At 39.2% G+C, this 22,129-nt stretch overlaps 1 protein-coding gene across 2 annotated transcripts in view; it reads left to right on the top strand.

Annotated features, from left to right (window-relative positions):
- Positions 1-12,161, top strand: part of ABCA8 (ATP binding cassette subfamily A member 8) — a 79,602-nt gene extending 67,441 nt beyond the window's left edge. For both annotated transcript variants that reach the window (XM_010353117.2, XM_010353118.2), the window contains 11 exons: positions 823-943; positions 1,563-1,680; positions 2,334-2,425; positions 5,876-6,036; positions 6,854-6,929; positions 7,003-7,097; positions 7,824-7,943; positions 8,165-8,305; positions 9,681-9,760; positions 11,103-11,158; positions 11,276-12,161. In XM_010353117.2, coding sequence (XP_010351419.2) covers positions 823-943; positions 1,563-1,680; positions 2,334-2,425; positions 5,876-6,036; positions 6,854-6,929; positions 7,003-7,097; positions 7,824-7,943; positions 8,165-8,305; positions 9,681-9,760; positions 11,103-11,158; positions 11,276-11,374 — 1,159 coding nt within the window. In that variant the 3' untranslated portion in view covers positions 11,375-12,161. The remainder of the gene's footprint in view (positions 1-822; positions 944-1,562; positions 1,681-2,333; positions 2,426-5,875; positions 6,037-6,853; positions 6,930-7,002; positions 7,098-7,823; positions 7,944-8,164; positions 8,306-9,680; positions 9,761-11,102; positions 11,159-11,275) is intronic.
- Positions 12,162-22,129: the final 9,968 nt, after the last annotated feature.

Below are 22,129 nucleotides of genomic sequence, written 5' to 3'. Positions count from 1 at the left end.
AGTTAAATGTGGCTGGTCCCACCTAACAAACAGTATATTGCCAGTGGAAGAAATGCTGTCCATCCAGGAGGAAGGAACAGAATAATCCACTAACCAAGGACAGCAATAGCTGTGTTCTTTTCCTAGTAGTGAGCATCCCAGCAGGTGGATGACAGACCGGTTTGGTTATTAATGGGACTTAAAAGCTGAGACTATTTTTGGCACCATACAAAGAAGAGCGACCATAAGCATCTTACTCCCTCTGTGTCTCCTGTACCACATCAGTTTCATCTTTTGCTATTACAGAAAGTTGGATGGGAGACTGCCAAGATGAGAACAGACCTTTAATCTTCTGAGATCAGTATGAAGGAGGCACTCAAGGGAAGAGAGACTAGAATAAGTATATCCTGGCTATGATCAGACTTAGAATGGAGAGGAAAGGTCAATATGCCACATATTCCAAAGAAATGAGAGATCAAGCATCTAACTTGTATTTTGCTAGAAACTCCTGATTACAAATATTCTGGCCCATTTTCCCCATGAAAACATAATGATGTCAACATGTTGGTGTCAAAGCTATGGTTCCCAGAAAAATTACTCCATTGAGTTATGATATAAAAATTCTTTGCCAGCTATTAGGTTTCAAGTTAAAACTGATACTGAAAAAACGTACTTCTATAGATAAGATAAGCAAGGAGGTTGTAAGGGGATGGGAGTTGTGAAGGGAGATTATGATGGTTTGTTAATTGCTCGTACTGCTCAAACATAAGCTTTAAAGAATGCAACTTTTGACACAAAAATGAAAGCCAGAAATCAATTATTAATGGATGGTTTTGACTCTAGAATTTCTCCAAGAAGCAGTGATGTGTGTCAAAATCCAGAAGAACCAGAAGGAGAAGATGAAGATGTTCAGATGGAAAGAGTGAGAACAGCAAATGCCTTGAATTCTACTAATTTTGATGAGGTAAAATGTTACACAAAGGTTTTTTTACTAGTCAGTCTACCAGTCTAATTCTCTAATGATTTTGAGTTTCTCTTTTCCTTACAAATGAGGATCACTATTTTAGTAGGTAGTCATCATTTTTACAATTAAATGAGCAGACTAAAAGTCACATTAACTCTTTTGTTCTTCTTGGAATAAATTAAAAATAGAGTGCAATAGAAATTATCAAAGCCAAGAAAGAATTTCAGAAACTGAACTAAGCAACAAACATCATTGCTTGTTGGAGAAAGTGCACAGTACAAATTCAGGGTCAGGTCCAGCCCACAGCATTTGTTTTGTTGTTTGAGGATAATCAGTGCTTCTCTAAGTCTTCTTGCCCCTGTTTGTTCTAAAAGGACAGGCAAGCTGTATAAAATAATGTGCTTCTGAAAAAACTGCCTTTGTAGGAGAGGAAAATGACAATCTCTCCTCTCCAAAACCAAGGGTTAGGCTAAGGACATGGCCAAGAAGCATGTCGCCAAACAGAAGGTCTTTGATGCATGACTGGGGCAACAAAGGGTCCAACTAATGAGAAGATGGAATTTTGTTTCAAAGCTAATGGAGAGAATTAAGGTCTGACGTAACTTCTTGTCATTTACAGAAGCCAGTCATTATTGCCAGCTGTCTACGCAAGGAGTATGTGGGGAAGCGGAAAGGCTGTTTTTCCAAGAGGAAGAATAAGATAGCCACAAGAAATGTCTCCTTCTGTGTTAGAAAAGGTTGGCCATGGGGATCTTCCACTGCTGGCTCAGAGTCCTCCTTAGAGCTTCCTGATTCCTAATGAGCATTATTCTGGATACCACCTCTTGGTTCACATGCAGACCCAGAGGAGAGTGACAATGATAGCATCCTTTACATGTTTCATTTCTAACTTAAATTAACTCATCTCATGAAGAGGAGCCTAGTCACATCTACAATGAAACCATAAGTTCTCTAATAAGATGAACTTTTGAAGTCATAACATTTCTATTAAATGAACACAATTGATTTCTTAATGTTCATTGTTTTTCACAAGATAATGGACAAGATGTACTAGCACACTCTGAAGGCTTGGCCAGCAAGTGTTAGATGACCTCAGTTTGTGCCAATATTGCACCAAAGTTAGGATCACAGGAGACAGAATATGACACACCTGGCTTCCAAGAGTGGTTTTGCCACTTCCCATCAGTGTGACTTTGCACAGGTAACCCCATCATTGAGAGAGCTTCTGCCCCAACAGCATAAGAAGGCACTACAATAACTTCTCAGGGTGGTTGTGACAATTAAATGACAACTAATAGCAAATGCTTGTCACATTGTGAGACTTCAACCATGTTTTACTCTTAATGTTACCATTAAAATAGATTAATATTAAGTATAACTTTTTTTTCAGGTGAAGTTTTAGGATTATTAGGACACAATGGAGCTGGTAAAAGCACATCCATTAAGGTGATAACTGGAGACACAAAACCAACTGCTGGACAGGTAGGTGAATTATGTGGAAAATATGTTATTTAATGGTGAAATAGATTTGTAAGATTTGATGACCTTAAGAACAACGAATATCACTTAATCATTAGATAACTGAAGTGAATAATGAATACACAGGAGAATAAATTCATGAATTATCACATAAATGCACATAAAAGTTAAGCACTGAAAGGGTGTCACAGAATCCTTAGGGTGTCGCTTTTCCAGTCAAAACCTCTGGAGCTGGTGGTGCCTTTGCCCAAGTTTGGCTCAAACCCACTGCATTCTTTCTGCCCACTCAGCTCAGCAGGCTGCACTCTGTTTATGCCACCAGCCTGGATCCCAAGCCTACCAAGAGTGAGCCAGGCACAGAGTGGTGATGGGTGTGTGAGCAAGCATGGGGTCTGGTTGCTGCACACAGCCTGGCATGCTGGTTGTGGCAAGGCAGGCAGCTCCAGGCATAGGCACAGGCACCAGCTCCATGTAAGGCTGTGGCTGGACCAGGCATACTGCAAGCAGCTTCCACTGCAGGCACCGAAAAACGTGGTGGCACCCAGAAGCTTGGAAGTGCCAGGAACCACAGAGTCCTAAAGAGGGTGTCACAGCCCTGGCTTGGGGAGTCCCTAAGCCTGGGATCCCTGAAGGGTTGCAGCTCTTCTCTCCTCATTGCCCACAACATGGCAAGCAGGGGGCGTGTTTCAGCCCTGTTAGTGTTACAGCTCTTTCAGTCCCACCATTTGGCAGGTCCTGAGTTCTTGTCCCATGTCCAGGAAGAATGAAGTATGTGGACAACTGGAGGTGAGGAGCTTCACTGAGTGACAGAATAGCTCTCAGGAGACCCAAAGTGGGTCTCCTATTTGCAGACAGGTCATCTTGATGAGTGTCCAGCTCTTACTAGAGAGGAGACCCAAAGTGGGTAGCACCTTTCTGCAGCTGGTAGTCCCTATGTCTGTGTGAATCTGGCTGAGTCCAGGATTTTTATGGGCTCAGAAATGAGAAAGTGTGGGCCAACTGGTCCATGAGTAGCCTTGGGCAGGCCTGGAAAAAGCACCGTAAGTTCTCACTCTGGGCCACAGACCCCACCTAGAACTGGCAGCCTGGCCCCCAGACTTCAGGCCATCCTTGACTGGAAGGTGGGGTTTCACCAGAGAACCACCCCTTTCTACCCAGGAGCCTGTGTGCCTCCTGCCATCAACATGCCATCTATAGCACCCAGGCTGTTTGTGCTGAGCAGCACCTGCAGGTCTGTGCCAAGCTGCCCTCAGCAACCCCCTGGCCTCCCTCTCACACTTGTCAGGGCCTAAAGTCCAGAGGGGGCTGAGGCGGCAGGAGGCTGGCATATCGGTGCCACCCTGGGTGTGTACACACCCAGCAGGGTTGCAACAACACCTGGACTCAGCCACAACTTTGCTCCAAAATTGGAGCAAGCACCAGCCCCCGAGATTCAGTAAAGGGCGCCCCAATTCAGTAAAGGGCAAGGCTCCCATCTGTTTCTGGCCCCCATCAGCCCCCAAGAGTACACAGCCCCAGTCATACCTCCCCTGCTACAGCCAGCATCTTCCCTGTGGCTGCTCCAGACAGGCTGCCATTGCCATCAAGGAGTAATTATTAAAGGCATTAAGACGTCTCCCTTGCTGCAGATGGCATCTTCACAGCAGCGGCTGCAGACAGGCTGCAGCCACCTTCAAGGGGTAATTATTAAAGGCATTAAGAGAGAATGTCCAGCATCAGAAATGAAATTAATGCCAGAATTCATAAAATCCTATTTATACTGCCATCAGTCACATGGATTTGCACTTTTAGTGAGCACTGTCTTTCCAGTATATAATATTTACTCTTTAGTAAAACTTTAAAAGAAAAAAAAAAACTTGTATTAGACAGTTGTCCTTCACAAAGTGCTTAGTTGTTGGAACATACATTTTTGTGCAAATGCAACTGTTTCTTGTGAGTGTTTTCAAGAAATATATCAAAAATGAGATACAAGGAGGTGAAATTGACTTTAATTGTACTTGCAATTTAGATGTATAAGGTGGCTAGGCAAACAGAAAAAGAGCTCAGGTTTATCTAAGAGAGACATCATGTGGTAGAGATAAAACATTTTCTCCCAAATTCTATGGCAGAAAATAGAAAACCTTAAGAACTCTTTTACAAAGAATGTCCAGAGGAAGTACAGAACAGAATATAAGGCAGATACTTGTGGAACCGTACCATGGGAAAGGGGCTAGTAGTCAAGCCAAGAAAGGAAGACAGCTTGGAATGCTATTGACAAATATCTCACTAAAGAAAGAAGAGAAAATGGACATTCACAATCCCTCTGTAGCCACGGTGAGAGCGGATGTTCATGAAGATGCCTCTCTGCTGGTGGCTTGGCCAATTCTAACTTAGCCCTTAACTTCAATCGTGAACACCCTCCAACTCAGTCACCACCTGGGCTCTAAGTCAGTATTTTATTCCTCATTAAGCATGGGAGGAAAGGAGATAACTGCCCATTAATACGTTGGAATGAAATCTTTTAAAAGGTAAGTCTGATCTGAACTAGAAAGCTAGCCATTTGAGTGTCACAAAATGAGCTTAATTGGATCAGCCAGTGTGAGTTTTTCTTAATCCATGCATTCTCCTGATTAAATACTTTCAGTGACCACTTGCTGCTCTATGGCTGGAAAGACACAACCCTCCTTGTCTTGCAGGTAGCTGCAGGAGCTGGCTTCCCTGTCCCTCCTGCCTCATCTTTGTCCTCCCCGTCAAGCTTCCACATCAAGCTTCATCCCCGTACAGGGCTTTGGTCTCGCTTTTTGCTCTGCCCCAAATTCCTTGCCTTTTGTCTTTTTTCCATGACTAGCATCTTCTCCTCTTTGTTGAAATGGCCCCTCAGCAGACAGGCTCTTTCTAATTACCCTACCTACTGTCACTTCCCCAGTTATTCTCTACGCCAGCCTCCTGAATTTCCACAACAGCACACCTTTTGATCTGTCTTTACTCTGTGTATTGATTTTTCTACTTGTTCATTGCCTGATTCACTCAGTAGAATGAAAACTCCTGATAACAGAGGCACTAGTTATTCCACCCTCCACTGTACCCACAGGCAACATAGCACTCGTTACATAGGAGGTACTCAAAAGATGTTGATCCATGAGTGAAGTTAAATAGTAACTCAATCAATGTATTTCATTTTGACAGTGATTTTAAAAAAATTGATATCAACTGTTGGCCAGGATGGACAGGCACCACATTTATGGGATATTGGATTTTTCAGCCAAGATTGGATTGTTGGCTGTGGACACACTTATGTTCATGTATTTGCTCTCTGACAGCCTTTCTCCAATGCAAAATGATTACAGATTATTAAATCCAATGAGGTCCTAGAGTTTCTCTAGTTTTTCTAGGTTTGTGAAGAGAAAGATGTCATGGATATAGTCAAAGAAGCAGTGCATAATGTAGGTTCTGAGAGGGAACTTTCATCTGCAGGTGCTACTGAAAGGGAGCAGTGGAGGGGATGCCCTGGAGTTCCTGGGGTACTGCCCTCAGGAGAATGCACTATGGCCCAACCTGACAGTGAGGCAGCACCTGGAGGTGTACGCCGCCGTGAAAGGGCTGAGGAAAGGGGATGCTGAGGTTGCCATCACACGGTACACAGAGGAGCCATATCTGTTCTATACCCAAGGGAGGGTGGAGGGGAAGGTTGGGAGTGATGACCCTCACAGGAAATTCGGGATGGGAGACTCTGAATGCTGACCCAGGTCATGCTGGGTCGATTTACAACTGGAAACTCCTTTCCTGCATGTCAAAGTGTTACGTTTCTTTCTCATATTAAATAAGAACATTTAAAAAGGCTGGGCGCAGTGACTCATGCCTCTAATCCCAGCACTTTGGGAGGCCGAGGCAGGTGGATTGCTTGAGCTCATGAGTTTCAGATCAGCCTAGGCAACTTGGTGAAACCCCATCTCTTAAGAAAAAAAATGCAAAAATTAGCCGGGCATGGTGGTGTGCACCTGTGGTCCCAGCTACTTGGGAGACTGAGGTGGGAGTATGACTTGAGCCAGGAGGCAGAGGCTGCAGTGAGCCAAGATTGCACCACTGCACTCCAGCCTGGGGCATCGAGTCAGACCTTGTCCCCAAAAATAATAATAATAATAAAATTTAAAATTTAAAAAGTAATTATTCATTGTTAAAATGTATAGAAAATACTAAAATTTGGACTGTCATAGAACAACTATTTGGATATAATGACATGTCCTTCTATTTCTTCAAAAGGCAACATTATCTTTTGTGGAGGAGCAAATCAGCCAGTAATACCACCCCTCCTTCCCCCATACTGCCCCCAACACCACCACATTATTTCCAGAACTGCGTTTTTGAGCTCTGATCCTCCACCCTTGCTTGGGTTATCCTCTTATCTACTTCTGCCTTGTCAAGAAGACTGTACAACTCTCCTGTTTCCTTCAGGTTAGTGGATGCACTCAAGCTGCAGGACCAGCTGAAGTCTCCTGTGAAGACCTTGTCAGAGGGAATAAAGCGAAAGGTATGGGCAGGGCTTGGTGTTGCTCTGCAAGTGCCATAGATGGGAACCAGATAGGCTCTTCCTCCCGTTGCAGCTGTGCTTTGTCCTGAGCATCCTGGGGAACCCATCAGTGGTACTTCTGGATGAGCCGTCGACCGGGATGGACCCCGAGGGGCAGCAGCAAATGTGGTGAGGAACATTACCACGGTCAGGGCCAGCGTGGATGACTTGCATGAAGTTTGTGAACCATTTTTCTTCTGTAAAAATTGTCCTTTAAACTTTTTTGTGGAGGAAAAAAAAAAAAAAACTATCAATGTCACTTGTAAAACCAATACTTTGAAAAAAAATCTTTCCCTGATAATATTTTATAAACATTTCCTATTGAAGAAAGAATTACCATTGTTAGGGCCCGTAGAGCTCACTCTTGAGTTTCATAAGTGCTCAGTTGCTCTTTTAGGTGCATTTCTGGATCACAATCACGTAGTGTTCCAAACTTAGCATGAGAACAGTAGTTCTCATTAAGGTGTAAAGGTGATTGTCATTGTGTGCATTTACTGTGCATTTATTTTCTTCTCACTAGGTCGTGAGATGCTGTTGTTAAATTTTATGTCATTCTGTTCCCCTTCACACAGACTTCTCATAAACAAGCCTCTATTGCTTAGCACTTCTTTTTGAATACAACCCTGTAATGAATGTTGTGTTCTGTAAACACCCCTCTTCCAATGCATGATTCCAGTTTAACAGCTCTCACCTAGCTTGCCCTTCCTCATCCTATCTGCCCTACCAAGAACCCTCTTTTGCTTAATCTCTTTTTGCTAATTATTCACATGCGTGCCAGTTAAAAATTCTTTTCTCTATCTCTTTCTGATTATTTAGAGGATTTCCTAAATTGCAAATCATCTCTTGACATTATAGGCAGGCCATCCGGGCCACCTTTAGAAACACGGAAAGGGGTGCCCTCCTGACCACCCACTACATGGCAGAGGCTGAGGCTGTGTGTGACCGAGTGGCCATCATGGTGTCCGGGAGGTTGAGGTGAGTGCCTGTCCTGGACCCACACTTGAACTCAAGGTGCATTGCTGCAAAATGTTGTCTGTGGGCAGGGAGAGATCACTGAAAACAGCTGAAATGACTGTGCCCAGGTCTAACAATAGGGACCTTGAGACAATGCTAGCAGCAAATCAAGGTTCTCAAACATTATACTGAATGTTTTTTTTCTCCTTTCTCATATGACCTCATCCTCCTCCTACCTCCAGATGTATTGGTTCCATCCAACACCTGAAAAGCAAATTTGGGAAAGATTACCTGCTGGAGATGAAGGTGAAGAACCTGGCACAAGTGGAGCCCCTCCACGCAGAGATCCTGAGGCTTTTCCCCCAGGCTGCTCGGCAGGAAAGGTAAACGTGGTTGTTGTTTTGGAAATGGTACCAAATGTTCAATGTTACTTGTCAGTTATGTTGACTCATAGTCATTCAAAAGGAAAACCTAAAAGAAAGGGATTATTTGTTGGATTCTACAGGAAGTAAACCAGAGAAGAGACAGCAGATGTAAGAGCTGATACGGCAAGTGTCATGGTCCCACTATGTGCCAGGGGCTGTCCTGGTATTGTGTTATCCTATCCAAAACTTACAGAGACTTTTCAGCGTAGACATAACTCTTCCAGCGAAAAGTGAGTGGACTTAAAAAAGGGTTGTGAGGGACCTTTACAGGGACCTTCGTAATTGAAATTGATTACTATCTTTATGAAGAGGAAATTGGCCGAGAGACAGGTTAGGTCACATGAGGAGTTAACAAGTGGCAGAACCAAGAGGTAAACCTAATTATTTTATTTCAAATCAATTAACATTTTCAATTTTATGTAAATTCTGGTAACAGCACCATCCCGATGTATTTATTTTCATAGACAGAAAAAAATTAAAGAGTAGCCTTAGGATCATTTTTAACACCTAGAATTTATAGCAGATGATAGATAATTTAGGAGTTAGGTGAGAAAAATATTAACAAGGAGAAATAAGTCATAATAATAACAATGTGGGAAAATATATTTCTACGGTGTAATATAAATGGAAAAGCAACGCTATAATTCAATGTCCAGCTCATGGCTGTATAGAAATACATCATGAAGCCATAGGGAATAAGCAAAATAGGTGAGAATGATGCACCATAAACATATGTAATGATGTCTTATGAAATCAAATGTACATCTTCCTAATTTTCAAATGATGAAAAGACAAACATTTGTCCGAGAAACAAAATATTAAAAATTGTTGTTGCCTACATTTTTGGTGTTGAATTCCTGCTCTTCTAACCAGAGGCTCAATTACATTATCCTATATTAGGTAGGCAATTTGAGTAGGATGGAGGAGAAGGAGAGATATGTGACTTGTGGGAAATATATCTAGATTTCCACCCTATTTGAGGAACTTTAAGAAACTATGCAGTATAAGTTCCTCATTGAAGGCTGAAGTTGAAGATCAAGTATTCAGTTAGAAAATAAGGTGGAAGCTGACTTTTGCAAATCTTGAAATATCATCTGGACAGCCCCTACTCACTTCCATCCAAGGGGCCAACAACACTAAACTGTCTGAGTATTACACTCCCTTCCCCCAGTTCTCCTTGTGAACTGCTTCCTTTTGATTAATATTGACTCACCCTACGCTTTTTTCCTACACCAAACTGACTCTCCTTTATAGAAATAACAACCCATATACAAAGCTACACAAATCAAAACAATATGGCACTCTATTCTGTTCCATTGATCTTTCCTCTCAGGTACTCCTCTCTGATGGTTTATAAGTTGCCAGTGGAAGATGTGAGACCTTTAGCCCAAGCTTTCTTCAAATTAGAGAAGGGTAAGAAATATGACTTTGAAATAAGACCCTGGAAAGAAGATAATTTTGAATTGTAAAATAATCATCTTTATGACAAAAATGAAATGTGACAAAATGCACTAAATTTTAAAGTTACAATCTCAAATTGAATTTTAGTAAGACCAAAATCAAGGAGCTAGAGGGATTCTCTGTGTCTGTGCCAGGAGATAATGAGAGTGATTATTTTCACTTGCTTTGTGGGGTTTTGTCATGTATTTTTCACATATATTGGTACAACCTAAGTCAAAACTCATTTATATATGCATTTAAGAAAATTGTCCTTTAAAATATCTATGCATATATATGTAAAATTAAATTTTCATGGACCAGCATATTATTTTGCTGTCTTAGGCTGTATATTAAGAAACTGACTCCTGTCTGATCGTTGAAACAATCTCCTCGCATCTGTCACATTTTAAAGCTAACTGCCCTGCATCTGTCATCACAGGCTCATGTTTTCCTTGCAATTTTAGTTCATTAACTCTGCTACTCTGAACTGTGCTAGTCAGAACTCCCTCGTTATGCTATTTTCATTGTCACTGCTCAGTGATATATCTTTGCTTGCTTATCCCCTGCCCTAAGGAAGAGATTCAGATCTTCTAGTTCTAGAGGAATTGTCTAACTTCCTAGAGCATCAGTAATTGTCTGATTCTCTCCTTGAGAGCATCTGTGCTCACAGTAATGCTCTTCTTTTCATGCTCTGATGGATCTGAGCAATCCAACTTTCTGGGCCATGTGGTCATTCACAGCACTCTCCAGGTTGGCAACAAGCCCAGTACTGACCTGAAACTTTTGGTGGCATATTTCCAATCTGCTGAGCTCCTGTTAGAGCCCTAACTGCCTCTCCCAGTCTATTTTGGTCAATAAGAACAGTTTCTAATCCAATCAGGGGAAGCTGCAATGGTTTTTGGATAGAGGTCTGTGAAGATACCTGCTCTCTAAAACAGCTCACAAATCATTCTCTATAATCTTCTGATGCAAGCCTTTTCAAAATGTGTCTGGTTTCCACCTCTTTCTGTGTTGAATGTGCAAAACTCACTGGGTTATAGGCAAGAAAGAAAACTTACTCAGTACCATTTTCTCCGTTAAATACAGTTCGCAAAAACTGCACAGCATACAAGCATAGTCCAAGCACTTTTTTTCCCAAACCTAAATAAATGCATTGGTATATTCTTAACTGAATGATGTACTTAAGACATGAATGAATATTACCTTAACCTATTTATTTAAGATTTAAAAAAAATATATCCTTTGTACTATATGTTGATTTATGAGACCTCTAGATATGAAATATATGAACTAATACATGTTCATCCCTATGCAGTTAAACAGAGCTTTGACCTAGAGGAGTACAGCCTCTCACAGTCTACCCTGGAGCAGGTGGGTCACTTTTAGTGATTCTATATCATCCATGGTATATGTGTATAATGTATTCACTTGGAGCTGCAAAGACAATAGGTATTATTCTCCTCTCTTTATTTCTTCCTTCCCTTTCAGGTTTTCCTAGAGCTCTCCAAGGAGCAGGAGCTGGGTGATTTTGAGGAGGATTTTGATTCCTCAGTGAAGTGGAAACTCCTCCCCAAGGAAGAGCCTTAAAACCCCAAATTCTGTGTTTCTTTTTAAACCCGTGGTGTTTTTTTCTTAATACATTTATTTTTATAGTGTCAATGTTCTATTTTTAGAAACTATATTATAAGTACAGAAATGGTTCTTTGTGTGGTGGGAGGAGGAGGTATGGGTGATGGGTAAGTGCCGTGTCTGTGTGGACAGAGGCATTTGACTAAGCCAACCTCCCCTCACAGCCCCTGTATCTGTGCAGGTCACCCTGGTTCCATTTTTCTGTGTAGTACCGAATAAACAAATTTACTTTTATATGATGGTATAAGTTTGTAGATATGCTAAACAAATTTTGTTTAAATTTTTTAAATAAAAATCTTAAAACACTTTTTTTCTAACCTAGACTGAGAAATTCATGTGTTTACTCTTCTGGGTATTTGATACTTTGTAAAGTTGATATTTTCCTAAGAATTTAACATGTCATACTTTTTGAAATAGATTTAAGTGTGTTTCTTATTGCTAAAAATACTAAATGTCATGGGTCATAGTATCTGATATCAATATAGTTGATACCATTTCCACAGCTAACACCATGATGTAGGCATAAACTGAAAACCAAAAACCTACTATTTCAAATATATTGTACTTTTTTTATTTCTGTAAGCCAACTGTGTGCCATTTTCATTGGACTTTAGTGATGTCTATGTTGTAACTGATCTTTTGTGGATATTTGTCACTTGGTTTCAGAAAGTTCACAAATGTAGCAACAGGTCACATGACTGAGTAGGTAGAAAATGTGAAATAAATCTCATATGTAGTTTTGAAATATGTTTTCTATTTCATGTGTCTTTTTCTTAACTCGGTGGCCTCCTACTTACAAATTTCATTAAAAATAATTTCTAATATAAGCATAATTACTGGGCTTTAAGACCCATAATAGGATTTTCTGCTATACTATTTAAGCTAACGTTTGGGATATTAGCCTAATTATTACCCTTGTTTGCCAAGTATAACAATGAAACACCAGCTCTACATACTTCCTGGTACTGCACTCCTTCATGTTTACAGCCATAAAACCAGACAGTTAACACAGAAAAGAATATTCATATTTCTATTTGCTTGGGCTGAAGTTTGTCTGTCTAATTCAACTTTTGTGTTATACAGAAATATGCTGGGATTTGGAATCCCAAGAAATGGAAGTCTTATTTTTTACATATACATTTGGAGTAAATCGTACAACCCTGTCAAGCCTTAATGTACTCCATTGCTGCTAGTTGGGGTGGATTTCAGGAATTAAACCCTTCTTATTTTTAGATATGCAAATCTGTGTTCAAAGGGACAAGTAACTTAACCAAGTTTGCTCAGCTGGTCATTAGCCCATCCAGCGTTCAACAACGTCTGATACCAAAGCCCATGTTTTTCCCACTACCTCAAGCTAACTCAAGCACTTACCGATAACTTAATTCAGAAGGCAGTGGACATAGAAAACCCGGAGGCTTCTTGATGTGCTTACAATTCAATCAGAAGTGAAAGTACACATACTTGGTAGAAAGCAAAAATACAACAATATTATAAGATCAAATGTTACATGGCATGCTATCAACAAAGGTGCTGTCTACAAAAATTAAGATCCATTTTGAACTAAGGTTATCTAATGAAGATTCTTATGAGTGAAAAGGAATTTAACCTTGATTTTAAAGAAAACATTGAGTTCACAAGGGGAAAAAAGAACAATAACATTCTGAGTAAGAAAAACTGAAGAGCATCAATATATAGGGTAATTCACCATTGATAGTTAGGATTGCTTACTCTAGTTGTATTACCAAGCTAAAGAAGAAGACATGGTTTTTATGTTAGCGGAGTTTTCATCCAAAGTATGAAAAAATGTTGAAATTAATATTATAATTACATGTATTTCTTGAGCAAAGAAGTTTATTCCTTTGTTGAGTCACCCCTGGAAAAGGCACATAATTAAATACTCAAAGTAACAACAATATATTTTGGCTAACAGTCTCTCTCAAATAAGGTGAGTGACTCTGGAGATCCTTGGACTAAAAAAAAATTTCTCTGTGCTTTGTGCTGCCCCCCCATGTATAGCTTCAAATTGCTGTCTTGAACGCACGTGAAAAACCCATGATCACCTTTATTCTCCATAGTCTTCATAATATTGGTTCTCAAAATAAAGTTCATGTGCCAATATCATCACCATATGTGAGAACTTGCTAAAAATGCAAAATCCAGAGGTTCACACAGAATTACTGAATTAGTAACTCTGGAGATGGTACTCAGCAATCTGTATTTAACAAGCCCGCCAGGTAATGCTAATGCATGCTAAAGTTGAGAAACACTAGATTATAGCCCATGGCTGCTTTTGTGAATATCAAGTAAAAATACAGTACTCTATAATCAATACAACCTTCTTAAAATTGTTAAGAATAAGAATGACTATTCTTATTGATGGCAAAGTACCTTGAGAGAAGATTAAGAGTAATGGCTGCTCAGTATCATTAAAAATATCTATAAAGCAATTACTGAAAATGGGAGCTATGTATGTATGCAATTTGTGCTAAATAAAAGGTGATGATATTTTTGTAGACATGAATTGTAGCCATTTATTCCTTCCATTTTTAACATTCACAAGAGTTCATCATTGGGTTTTAGAGGATGAGTATTTTTATTACAGTGTAATTTATATACAATAAAAGTCAGCAATTTTAAATGCATGATTTGATGAGTATTGACAAACACACACAGATATATGTTTTTTTGACAAATAAATGCATTTGACAAATATATGCATTTGTCAAAACTTATCAAATTGTGTGTGTGTGTGTATATATATATATATAATTTATATGTATATCATCCAATGCCTCAATTGTGGTATACGACTTTGCCATTTGCAACAAAAGTTCTCTCAAACCTTTTGCTGATAATTCCCTCCTCTCACTATTGTTTGCATTATTTAACTTTCATGTAAGTAGACCTCACTAGGCATCTCAGAGTGCAAATACTGGGTGTTAACTATGCGTATCTATATAGATGCACTTTTTAAAATGTGTGTTTTGCTGTTGCTGTTTTAGTGTTCTGTAAATGTCAGTTGGGATAAAGTCATTGACAGTGTCATTTAGACTTTCTCTTTTTAGATCTGATTATTCTGTCAGCTACTTAGAGAGTGTGTTAAAGTCACCATCCACGTTTGTGGATTTATCTGCTTATCCTTATTTTTCTGTCATAGATTTTGTTTCAAGTATTTTCACGACGTTATTAGGCAAATACACATTTAAAATTGTTATATCTTCCTAATGCATAGACCCTTCTATCATTTGTAGTGTCCCTCCTTATCTTCAAGCCTATTTTTAATATTAACATAGTTACTGCAGCTTTCTCCTGGCTATCTTGTTCATGGTATATCTTTTTCCATGTGTTTATCTTCAGTCTATTTGTGTCTTTGTAGTTCAAATGTATCTCTTGTACACAGCATATACTTGGTTCTTATTTTCATATCAAGTATGAGGCTTTATCTTCTGATTGGAATGTTACGTTCATTTATATTTAATGTAGTTATTGATAGGATCGTATCATTTAATATTTGTGTCTCTTTTCTTTTTTCAGATATTGTAGTTATTACTATTGCCTTGTTTTTTTCCTATCTTGCCTTTTACTAGCATTCAATTTTAATTTTTCTATTGGCTTTCTAGCAGCTTCTCTTTGCATACATTTTAGTGGTTGCTCTGGGAATTACAACACATATTAAACTTACGTTAATCTATACAGAGTTGATACTGACTTTCTTCTTGCATAATAAAGAACCTCTGCAATAGTTTATTTCAATTTATTCCCTTCCTTGCACCACATTTTGTTGTATAACTCAACTATGTACATTATAAAAAAACCATCAAAATAATGTTATATGTTTTGCTTTAAAAAGCCATATTATATCAACAAAATTTAAAAAACAAAGAAAATATATGCATCATTTATTTTATCTGCTTATATTTTTACAATGCCTGGTGTTCTTTGTTTCTTCCTAAAGATCTGAAATGCCATCTAGTCTCATTTACCTTCAGATGAAATAACGTCCTTTAAGTTTTTGTTTTGTTTTATGGCAAGTCTATTGGCAATAAATTATAATTTCAGTTTCCATTTATCTGAAAATGTATTTTTTTCCACTTTCACATTTGAATAATAGATAGGCTGGATATCAAATATCTGATTCACAGTTTCTTTTCTTTCTTTCAGCACTTTGAATATGTTATCCCAGAGTCATAAATCCTTCTTATGTACTGATAAGATGTATACCTATTTCAAAAGAGCTAAACTTTTACTGGTTTAATTCTAATACCACTATCTTGAGTGGTATGAAGATCGTACGGCCAGTGAATCTTAAAATACCATAATTGTGTGTGTGTGTGTGTGTGTGTGTGGTGTGTTAAACTAGCATTTAACACTGGTGTGTATTTGAATCTGTCAAATTTTGAAATTTGCATTCAGACTATTCTTTTTAAAAATAAGACCACAGTTTCTACTGTATCTTGAGGTTATTTAGGATCAATAATAGTAAAATTAGGCCATTGCCATAGACATTCACTAAGAGACAGAACCAAGTGAGTTCTCTCTCAAGCCTGAAGTTCATGAAGTTTCCATTAGCCCATTTTGCTTCCAAGCATTTATTAAACACTTTTTGGGGAACTCAGTATGAATTGGATGTGTAGTTCTGCTTTGTGAAATGCTTATAATCAAATTAGGAAGAGAAAATGTAAACACTTGGGAAGATTAAAGAATATTTATAAGTACACAATTAGAGCTAGTTTGCTGGTTTAATCAATCTTCTACCAAAATATAAACAAACCACATCATGATTAAGGCAGTAAAAAGTGGTGGAAAGCAGAAACACTTCTTAGAATAATCCTCTAAAAGTACAAGATACATGATTACCTACATGTGTGAAATATAATTAAGCAAGATTTTCTGAGTCAGGGAGATGATTGTCTGAATTTTCTCTGCCAGTTTTGTGCACACCCTTTCTTCTGGGAAACAGTAGATGATTAAAATTCACTTTCTCCTTGCAGTAAATGCAGCTGAATGGTACAGTGATTAAGATCTTGACCTAAATTTAATCTGGGATCTGCCATTTATCATCTACACAGACTTTGTTTCATCATCCAGAAAATGGAGGTATCAGTACCCACTTCAGAGGGTGACCATAGCAACCAAGAATAACAAAAGCAATACCAGCACCAAGAAGCTCCTTGGCTGTTCCCAGAACTCCAAGTTCTCTCACATCCTGGATGGTTCCCTTCCTGCTCCTACTCCCCTCAGTTCTTCAGTGACACATCAAAATGCACCTGTTTTTTCTTCTTTTTTTTTTTTTTACTTCATTTCCCAACGGCCAACTGAGATATCTGCAAATAATGCGCTAAACAAATTTATTTCAATAGAAGAATTCATGCTGTCATCCAAAGAAACAGTACAAACTAGCTCAATCTTTGTTATCTGAAGGTACTTGAGAGGTCAGTGGGAGAGACATCCCAGGGCAGGCAGAGTTTCAGCACCAAAAAGGATTTTTATTCAGCCTATGGAACCAACCAGCATTGATACCACAGACAACCACATTTTCAGAAAAATGAGACTAACAACTGTGTTAAATGAGCTTATGTTTTGTACCTGCTCTTTTGCAAGGAAAAGCCTGCCCAACTTTTCACGTGGCTTTATGTGAGCCCAAGGTCTGGTGCTGATGTCACCTGATATATCTGCAAAGGAAATCCACTATTACAAACCTAGAACCACACAGGGCATGGTGAACCGTAAAAAGTTGATGACTGGCTGGCAGATTTCATTTCAGAGGCCAGTGAGCAAACCTGGAACTGAAAGCATTATATTACGCCCAGTATGCCACAACTGGTTATATTTACAGGCCACAAAAGGCAGGAAACATATTGCTGCATGAGAGGTAATTCCTTTTGCTTCTTATGGCCAATCTTATGCCACCCTTCTTTTTCTTCTCATATTCTATAAAATTAGTTTAACTTCTCTGTTTTCTTTTTACTGTGGTTGTGTAGACACTATACCAAATTGTATTTAAAAGATACATGCAATTAAAATTAATTTATTGGCATGGTAGAAACAATTCTGATGCCTAATGAACCAATTCTTCACTTTTTTGTTTTTTTTTTTTATACGGAGTTTCACTCTTGTAGCCCAGGCTGGAGTGCAATGGCACAATCTTGGTTCACCGCAACCTCCGCCTCCCAGATTCAAGCGATTCTCCTGCCTCAGCCTCCTGAGTAGCTGGGAGTACAGGCATGCGCCACCACACCCAGCTGATTTTTTTGCATTTTTAGTAGAGACAGGGTTTCTCCACGTTGGTCAGGCTGGTCTCGAACTCCCGACCTCAAGTGATCCACCCACCTTGACCTTCCAAACTTCTAAGATTACAAGCATGAGCTACCACATCCAGCCAACTCTTCACTTTTCAACCAGGTAAGCTAGGGTCAAGGAAATATGGTTTATGTCTCTCTCCTGGGCTCCTGCTTATTCCAGTTTCTGTGCTTTAAATTGCTTTTCTGTTTTCATGTTTCTTACCTCTCCTTCTCTCTAGGCCTATGCAAATTTCAACAAAGTTTTTTAAAGACTTTATTGAATTAAAACTATAAGGGAGGATTTTTCTTGCAATTAAAAAAATATGTACAATCGTCTAAGATCTCAGAGAGGCCAAGAAATACGTTGAACAAGAGATGCTAAAGAGAACAGGGATGACATGCAATGTCTTTAAATGGTGGGAACTGAGTGCCTCAAGATACATCCTTTTTCTTCTTCAATAAGAAGAACATTCCCAGCTGTGAAAGGAGGGAGGGAAGAAAGTAAACCATCACCACCACACAGTAGAGGGCAAACAGCAATATTTTGAAAGATGAGAGGCTTAATGTTCTTTTTATAAATTCCAGAATGTCCTTACTCTTTTTTTGATAATTTAAATTTTGAGTCCTGATCCTTCTCCTCACAAGTAAGAAAAATATAGATGAGACCTACAGGCAGACCTCAAAGACATTGTAGGTTTCATTCCAGACCACTGCAATAAAGTTAATATCAAAATAAAGCAAGTCACACAATTTCTTTGGTTTCCCAGTGCATGTGAAATTATGTCCACACTCTAGTTTCTTGAGTGTGCAATAGCATTATGTGCAAAAAATGCACATATCCTAATGAAAAAGTACTTTATTGCTAAAAAGAAAACCCTAATAACCATCTGATCCTTTAGCAAATCATAATCTTTTTGCTGGCAGAAGGGCTTGCCTCAATATTTATGGCTATGATTGATCACGGTGATGATTGCTGAAGATTGGGGTAGCTGTTGCAGTTTCTTAAAATAAGACAACAACGAAATTTGCTGCATCAATTGATTCCTCCTTTGACAGAAGATTTCTCTGTCTCATACAATACTGTTTGATATCATTTTACCTACAGTAGAACTTGTTTCAAAATTGGACTCAATCATCTCCAACCCTGCTGCTGTTTTATCAATTACATTTATATAATATTCTAAATCTTTGTGTCACTTCAAGTACATTCACAGTATCCTCATCGGGAGTAAATTCCACTTCAAGAAACCACTTCTTCGCCATCTGTAAGAAGCAACTCCTTGTCATTCAAGCTTTATCATGAGATTGCAGCAATCCAGCCACATCTTCAGGCTTCACTTCTAGTTCTAGTTCTCTTGCTATTTTCATCACATCTGCAGTAACTTCCTCCACCAAAGTCTTGGACCCCCTCAAAGTCATCCATGACAGTTGGAATCAACTTCTTCTAAGCTCCTGATAATGTTGATATTTTGACCTCCTCCCATGAATCACAAATATTATTAATGTAATTAGTAAATGTAATTAATCTAGAATGATGGATCCTTTCCAGAAGGTTTTCATTTACTTTGCCAAGCTCCTTCAGAAGAAAAATTATCTATGGCAGCTATAGCATTATGAAATGTCTTTCTTAACTAACAAGACACAAAAACTGAAATTCTTCTTGATCCATGGGCTGCAAAATAGATGTTGTGTTAGCAGGCATGGAAACAACGTTCATCTCTTTGTATATCTCAAACAGAGCTCTTGACTGACTAAGTGCATTGCCAATAAGCAATAGTATTTTGAAAAGAATCTTTTTTTTCTGAGTAGTAGATCTCAACAGTGGACTTAAAATATTCAGTGAACCATGCCGTCAACAGATGTTCTGTCATCCAGGCTTTGTTGTTCCATTTATGAAGCACAGGAAGAGTAAATTTAGCATCGTTCTTGAGGGCCTGAGGATTTTTTTGAATGGTAATTGAGCACTGGCTTCAACTTAAGCTACCAGCTACATTATCACCTAACAAGAGAGTCAGCCTGTCCTTTGAAACTTTGAAGCCAGGTGGTAGCTTTTCTTCTCTAGCTATGGGGAAAGTCCTAGATGGTAGCTTCTTCCAATAGAAGGCTATTTCATCTACATTGAAAATCTATTGCTTAGTGTAGCTATCTTCATCAATTATCTTAGCTAGATCTAGATAACTTGCTGCAGCTCTTATTTCAGCACTTGCTGCTTCACCTTGCACTTTTATGTTATGGAGATGGCTTCTTTCCTTAAACCTCACGAACCAACCTCTCCTAGCTTCCAATTTTACTTCTGCAGCTTCCTCACCTGTCTCAGCCTTCATAGAATTGCAGAGAATTAGGGCCTTGCTCTGGATTAGGCTTTGGTTTCAGAGAATGTTGTGGCTGGTTTGTTCTTCTATCCAGACCCCTAAAACTTCCTCCATATTGGTAATAAGGCTGTTTTGCTTACTTATTCATATGTTCAGTGGAGTAGCACTTTCAATTTCCTTCAAGAACTTTTCCTTTGCATTCACAAATTTGCTAACTGTTTGGCACAAGAGGCATAGCTTTCAACCTATCTCAGCTTTCAACATACCTTCTTCACTAATGTTATGATTAAAGTGAGAAACATGTGACTTTTCCACTAACTTAAACACTTAGACGCCATGTAGGGTTATTATCTGGCCTAATCTCAATATCATTGTGTCTCAGGGAATGGGGAGGCCCAAGGAGAGGGAGAGAGATAGGGAAACAGCCTGTCAGTGGAGCAGTCAGAAAACACAAATTTATTCATTAAGTTTGCTATCTTACATGGGTATGGTCTGTAGTGGCCCAAAACAATTGCAATGGTAACACCAAAGATCACTGTTCACAGGTCATCATAACAGATATAACAATAATTTAAAAGCTTAAAATATTGCTAGAATTACCAAAATGTGAGACAGGGACATGAAGTGAGCCTACGCAATTGGAAAAATGGTGTTGATAGACTTGCTCTTCACAGAGTTGCCACAAACCTTCAATTTGTATAAAACAGTATCTGGGAAGCACAAAAAAACAAGGTCTACCCATAAACTAAATAGAAGTTCTGGAGTTGAGAGTTTAGCCTTTGGGAGCCTGAGTGATTGAAGTCTTGGTGCTGGGATTGAGAGGTAGCGTGTATCCAAGTCCTTTTTTTTTTTTTTTTTTTTTCCAATGGAGTCTCAGTCAGTCACCCAGGCTGGACGACAGTGGCACGATCTCGGCTCACTGCGACCTCTGCCTCCTGGGTTCAAGCAATTCACCTGCCTCAGCCTCCCAAGTAGCTGGGACAACAGACGTGCACCACCATGCCCAGCTAATTTTTGTATTTTTAGGAGAGATGGAGTTTCACCATGTTGCCCAAACTGGTCTCAAACTCCTGACCTCAGGTGATCCACCAACCTTGGTCTTCCAAAGTGCTGGAATTACAGGCGTGAGCTGCTGTGCCTGGCTGCATGTATCCAAGTTCTAACTAGGCTGAGGTTGTTTTGCTACCACCAGTCAGAGAACTACTGAGGGTAAAACATAGCAAACTCTAGAATTTCTGATTATTTTGGCTTTGATTTGAAACCCGACTTCCTGGAATGGTTGTGGTGGTTCTGAAACTAAGAAGAGGAGGCTTTGTAGCACCTTAAATTTCAGGTCTCTGCAATTCAGGAAAGCACACAGGAAGAGGGGTGGCAGAAATGTTGAAATCCAATCTCTTAAATAAAGCAAAACTTTCAAATACCAGACAGACCCTTCTTTTGAGCCTCACTCATACATCCAACCACTTGGATGTTTTTTCCTGTTGAATATCTAGTTGGCATTTCAAAGAAAATGCGTCAAAAATAGAACTCTTAACATTTCTCTTTGTCTTCTCCATCTCAGTAAATAGAAACACACTAGTTGCCAAGCTAGGGACTATTCTTTATTTCTCTCTTCCCCAACCCCCTTGGGTGATCCAATGGTACTGCTGACTTTGCTTTCAAGAGGTATCCCAAATCTATTCACTTCTTTTTATCTGCTGCTACCACCCTAGTCCAAATTGCCATCACCTGGCACCCAGATTTCTGCATTAGCCTCCACCCTGTTGTTCCTGAATCCAATCTTGCACCCTGTAAGATTATTATTTGGGTTATTATCTGGTCTAATCTCAATATTGTTGTGTCTCAGGGAATAGGGATTCTGTAGTTCAGAAAGGTGAAAAGCCTGGCTCCTTTAAGAAATCCCAGCAGGGCAGAAAAAGAGTGTTGGCAAAGAACCCAGAAAGGAAGAAAATGAGCCCCGGGATGACAGGATGGGGCTAAGGGATCCCAGGCTGGAAAAGAAGGGAGCTGGTTGGCTGCCATTTTGAGTCACAACAAAAACTTGCCAGAGCTCTCTAGAAGAACAAAAGTTTGAGAAGTTTGAATTTAAAGAAGCAGGATAGGCCTATTAAGCTATTGGA

This window comes from Rhinopithecus roxellana, chromosome 19 (assembly GCF_007565055.1).
Source record: "Rhinopithecus roxellana isolate Shanxi Qingling chromosome 19, ASM756505v1, whole genome shotgun sequence".
In the NCBI taxonomy this organism is placed as follows: Eukaryota; Metazoa; Chordata; class Mammalia; order Primates; family Cercopithecidae; genus Rhinopithecus; species Rhinopithecus roxellana.
The sequence above is the reverse complement of the archived record's forward strand: the minus strand, read 5'-3'. Positions and strand labels throughout refer to the sequence as shown.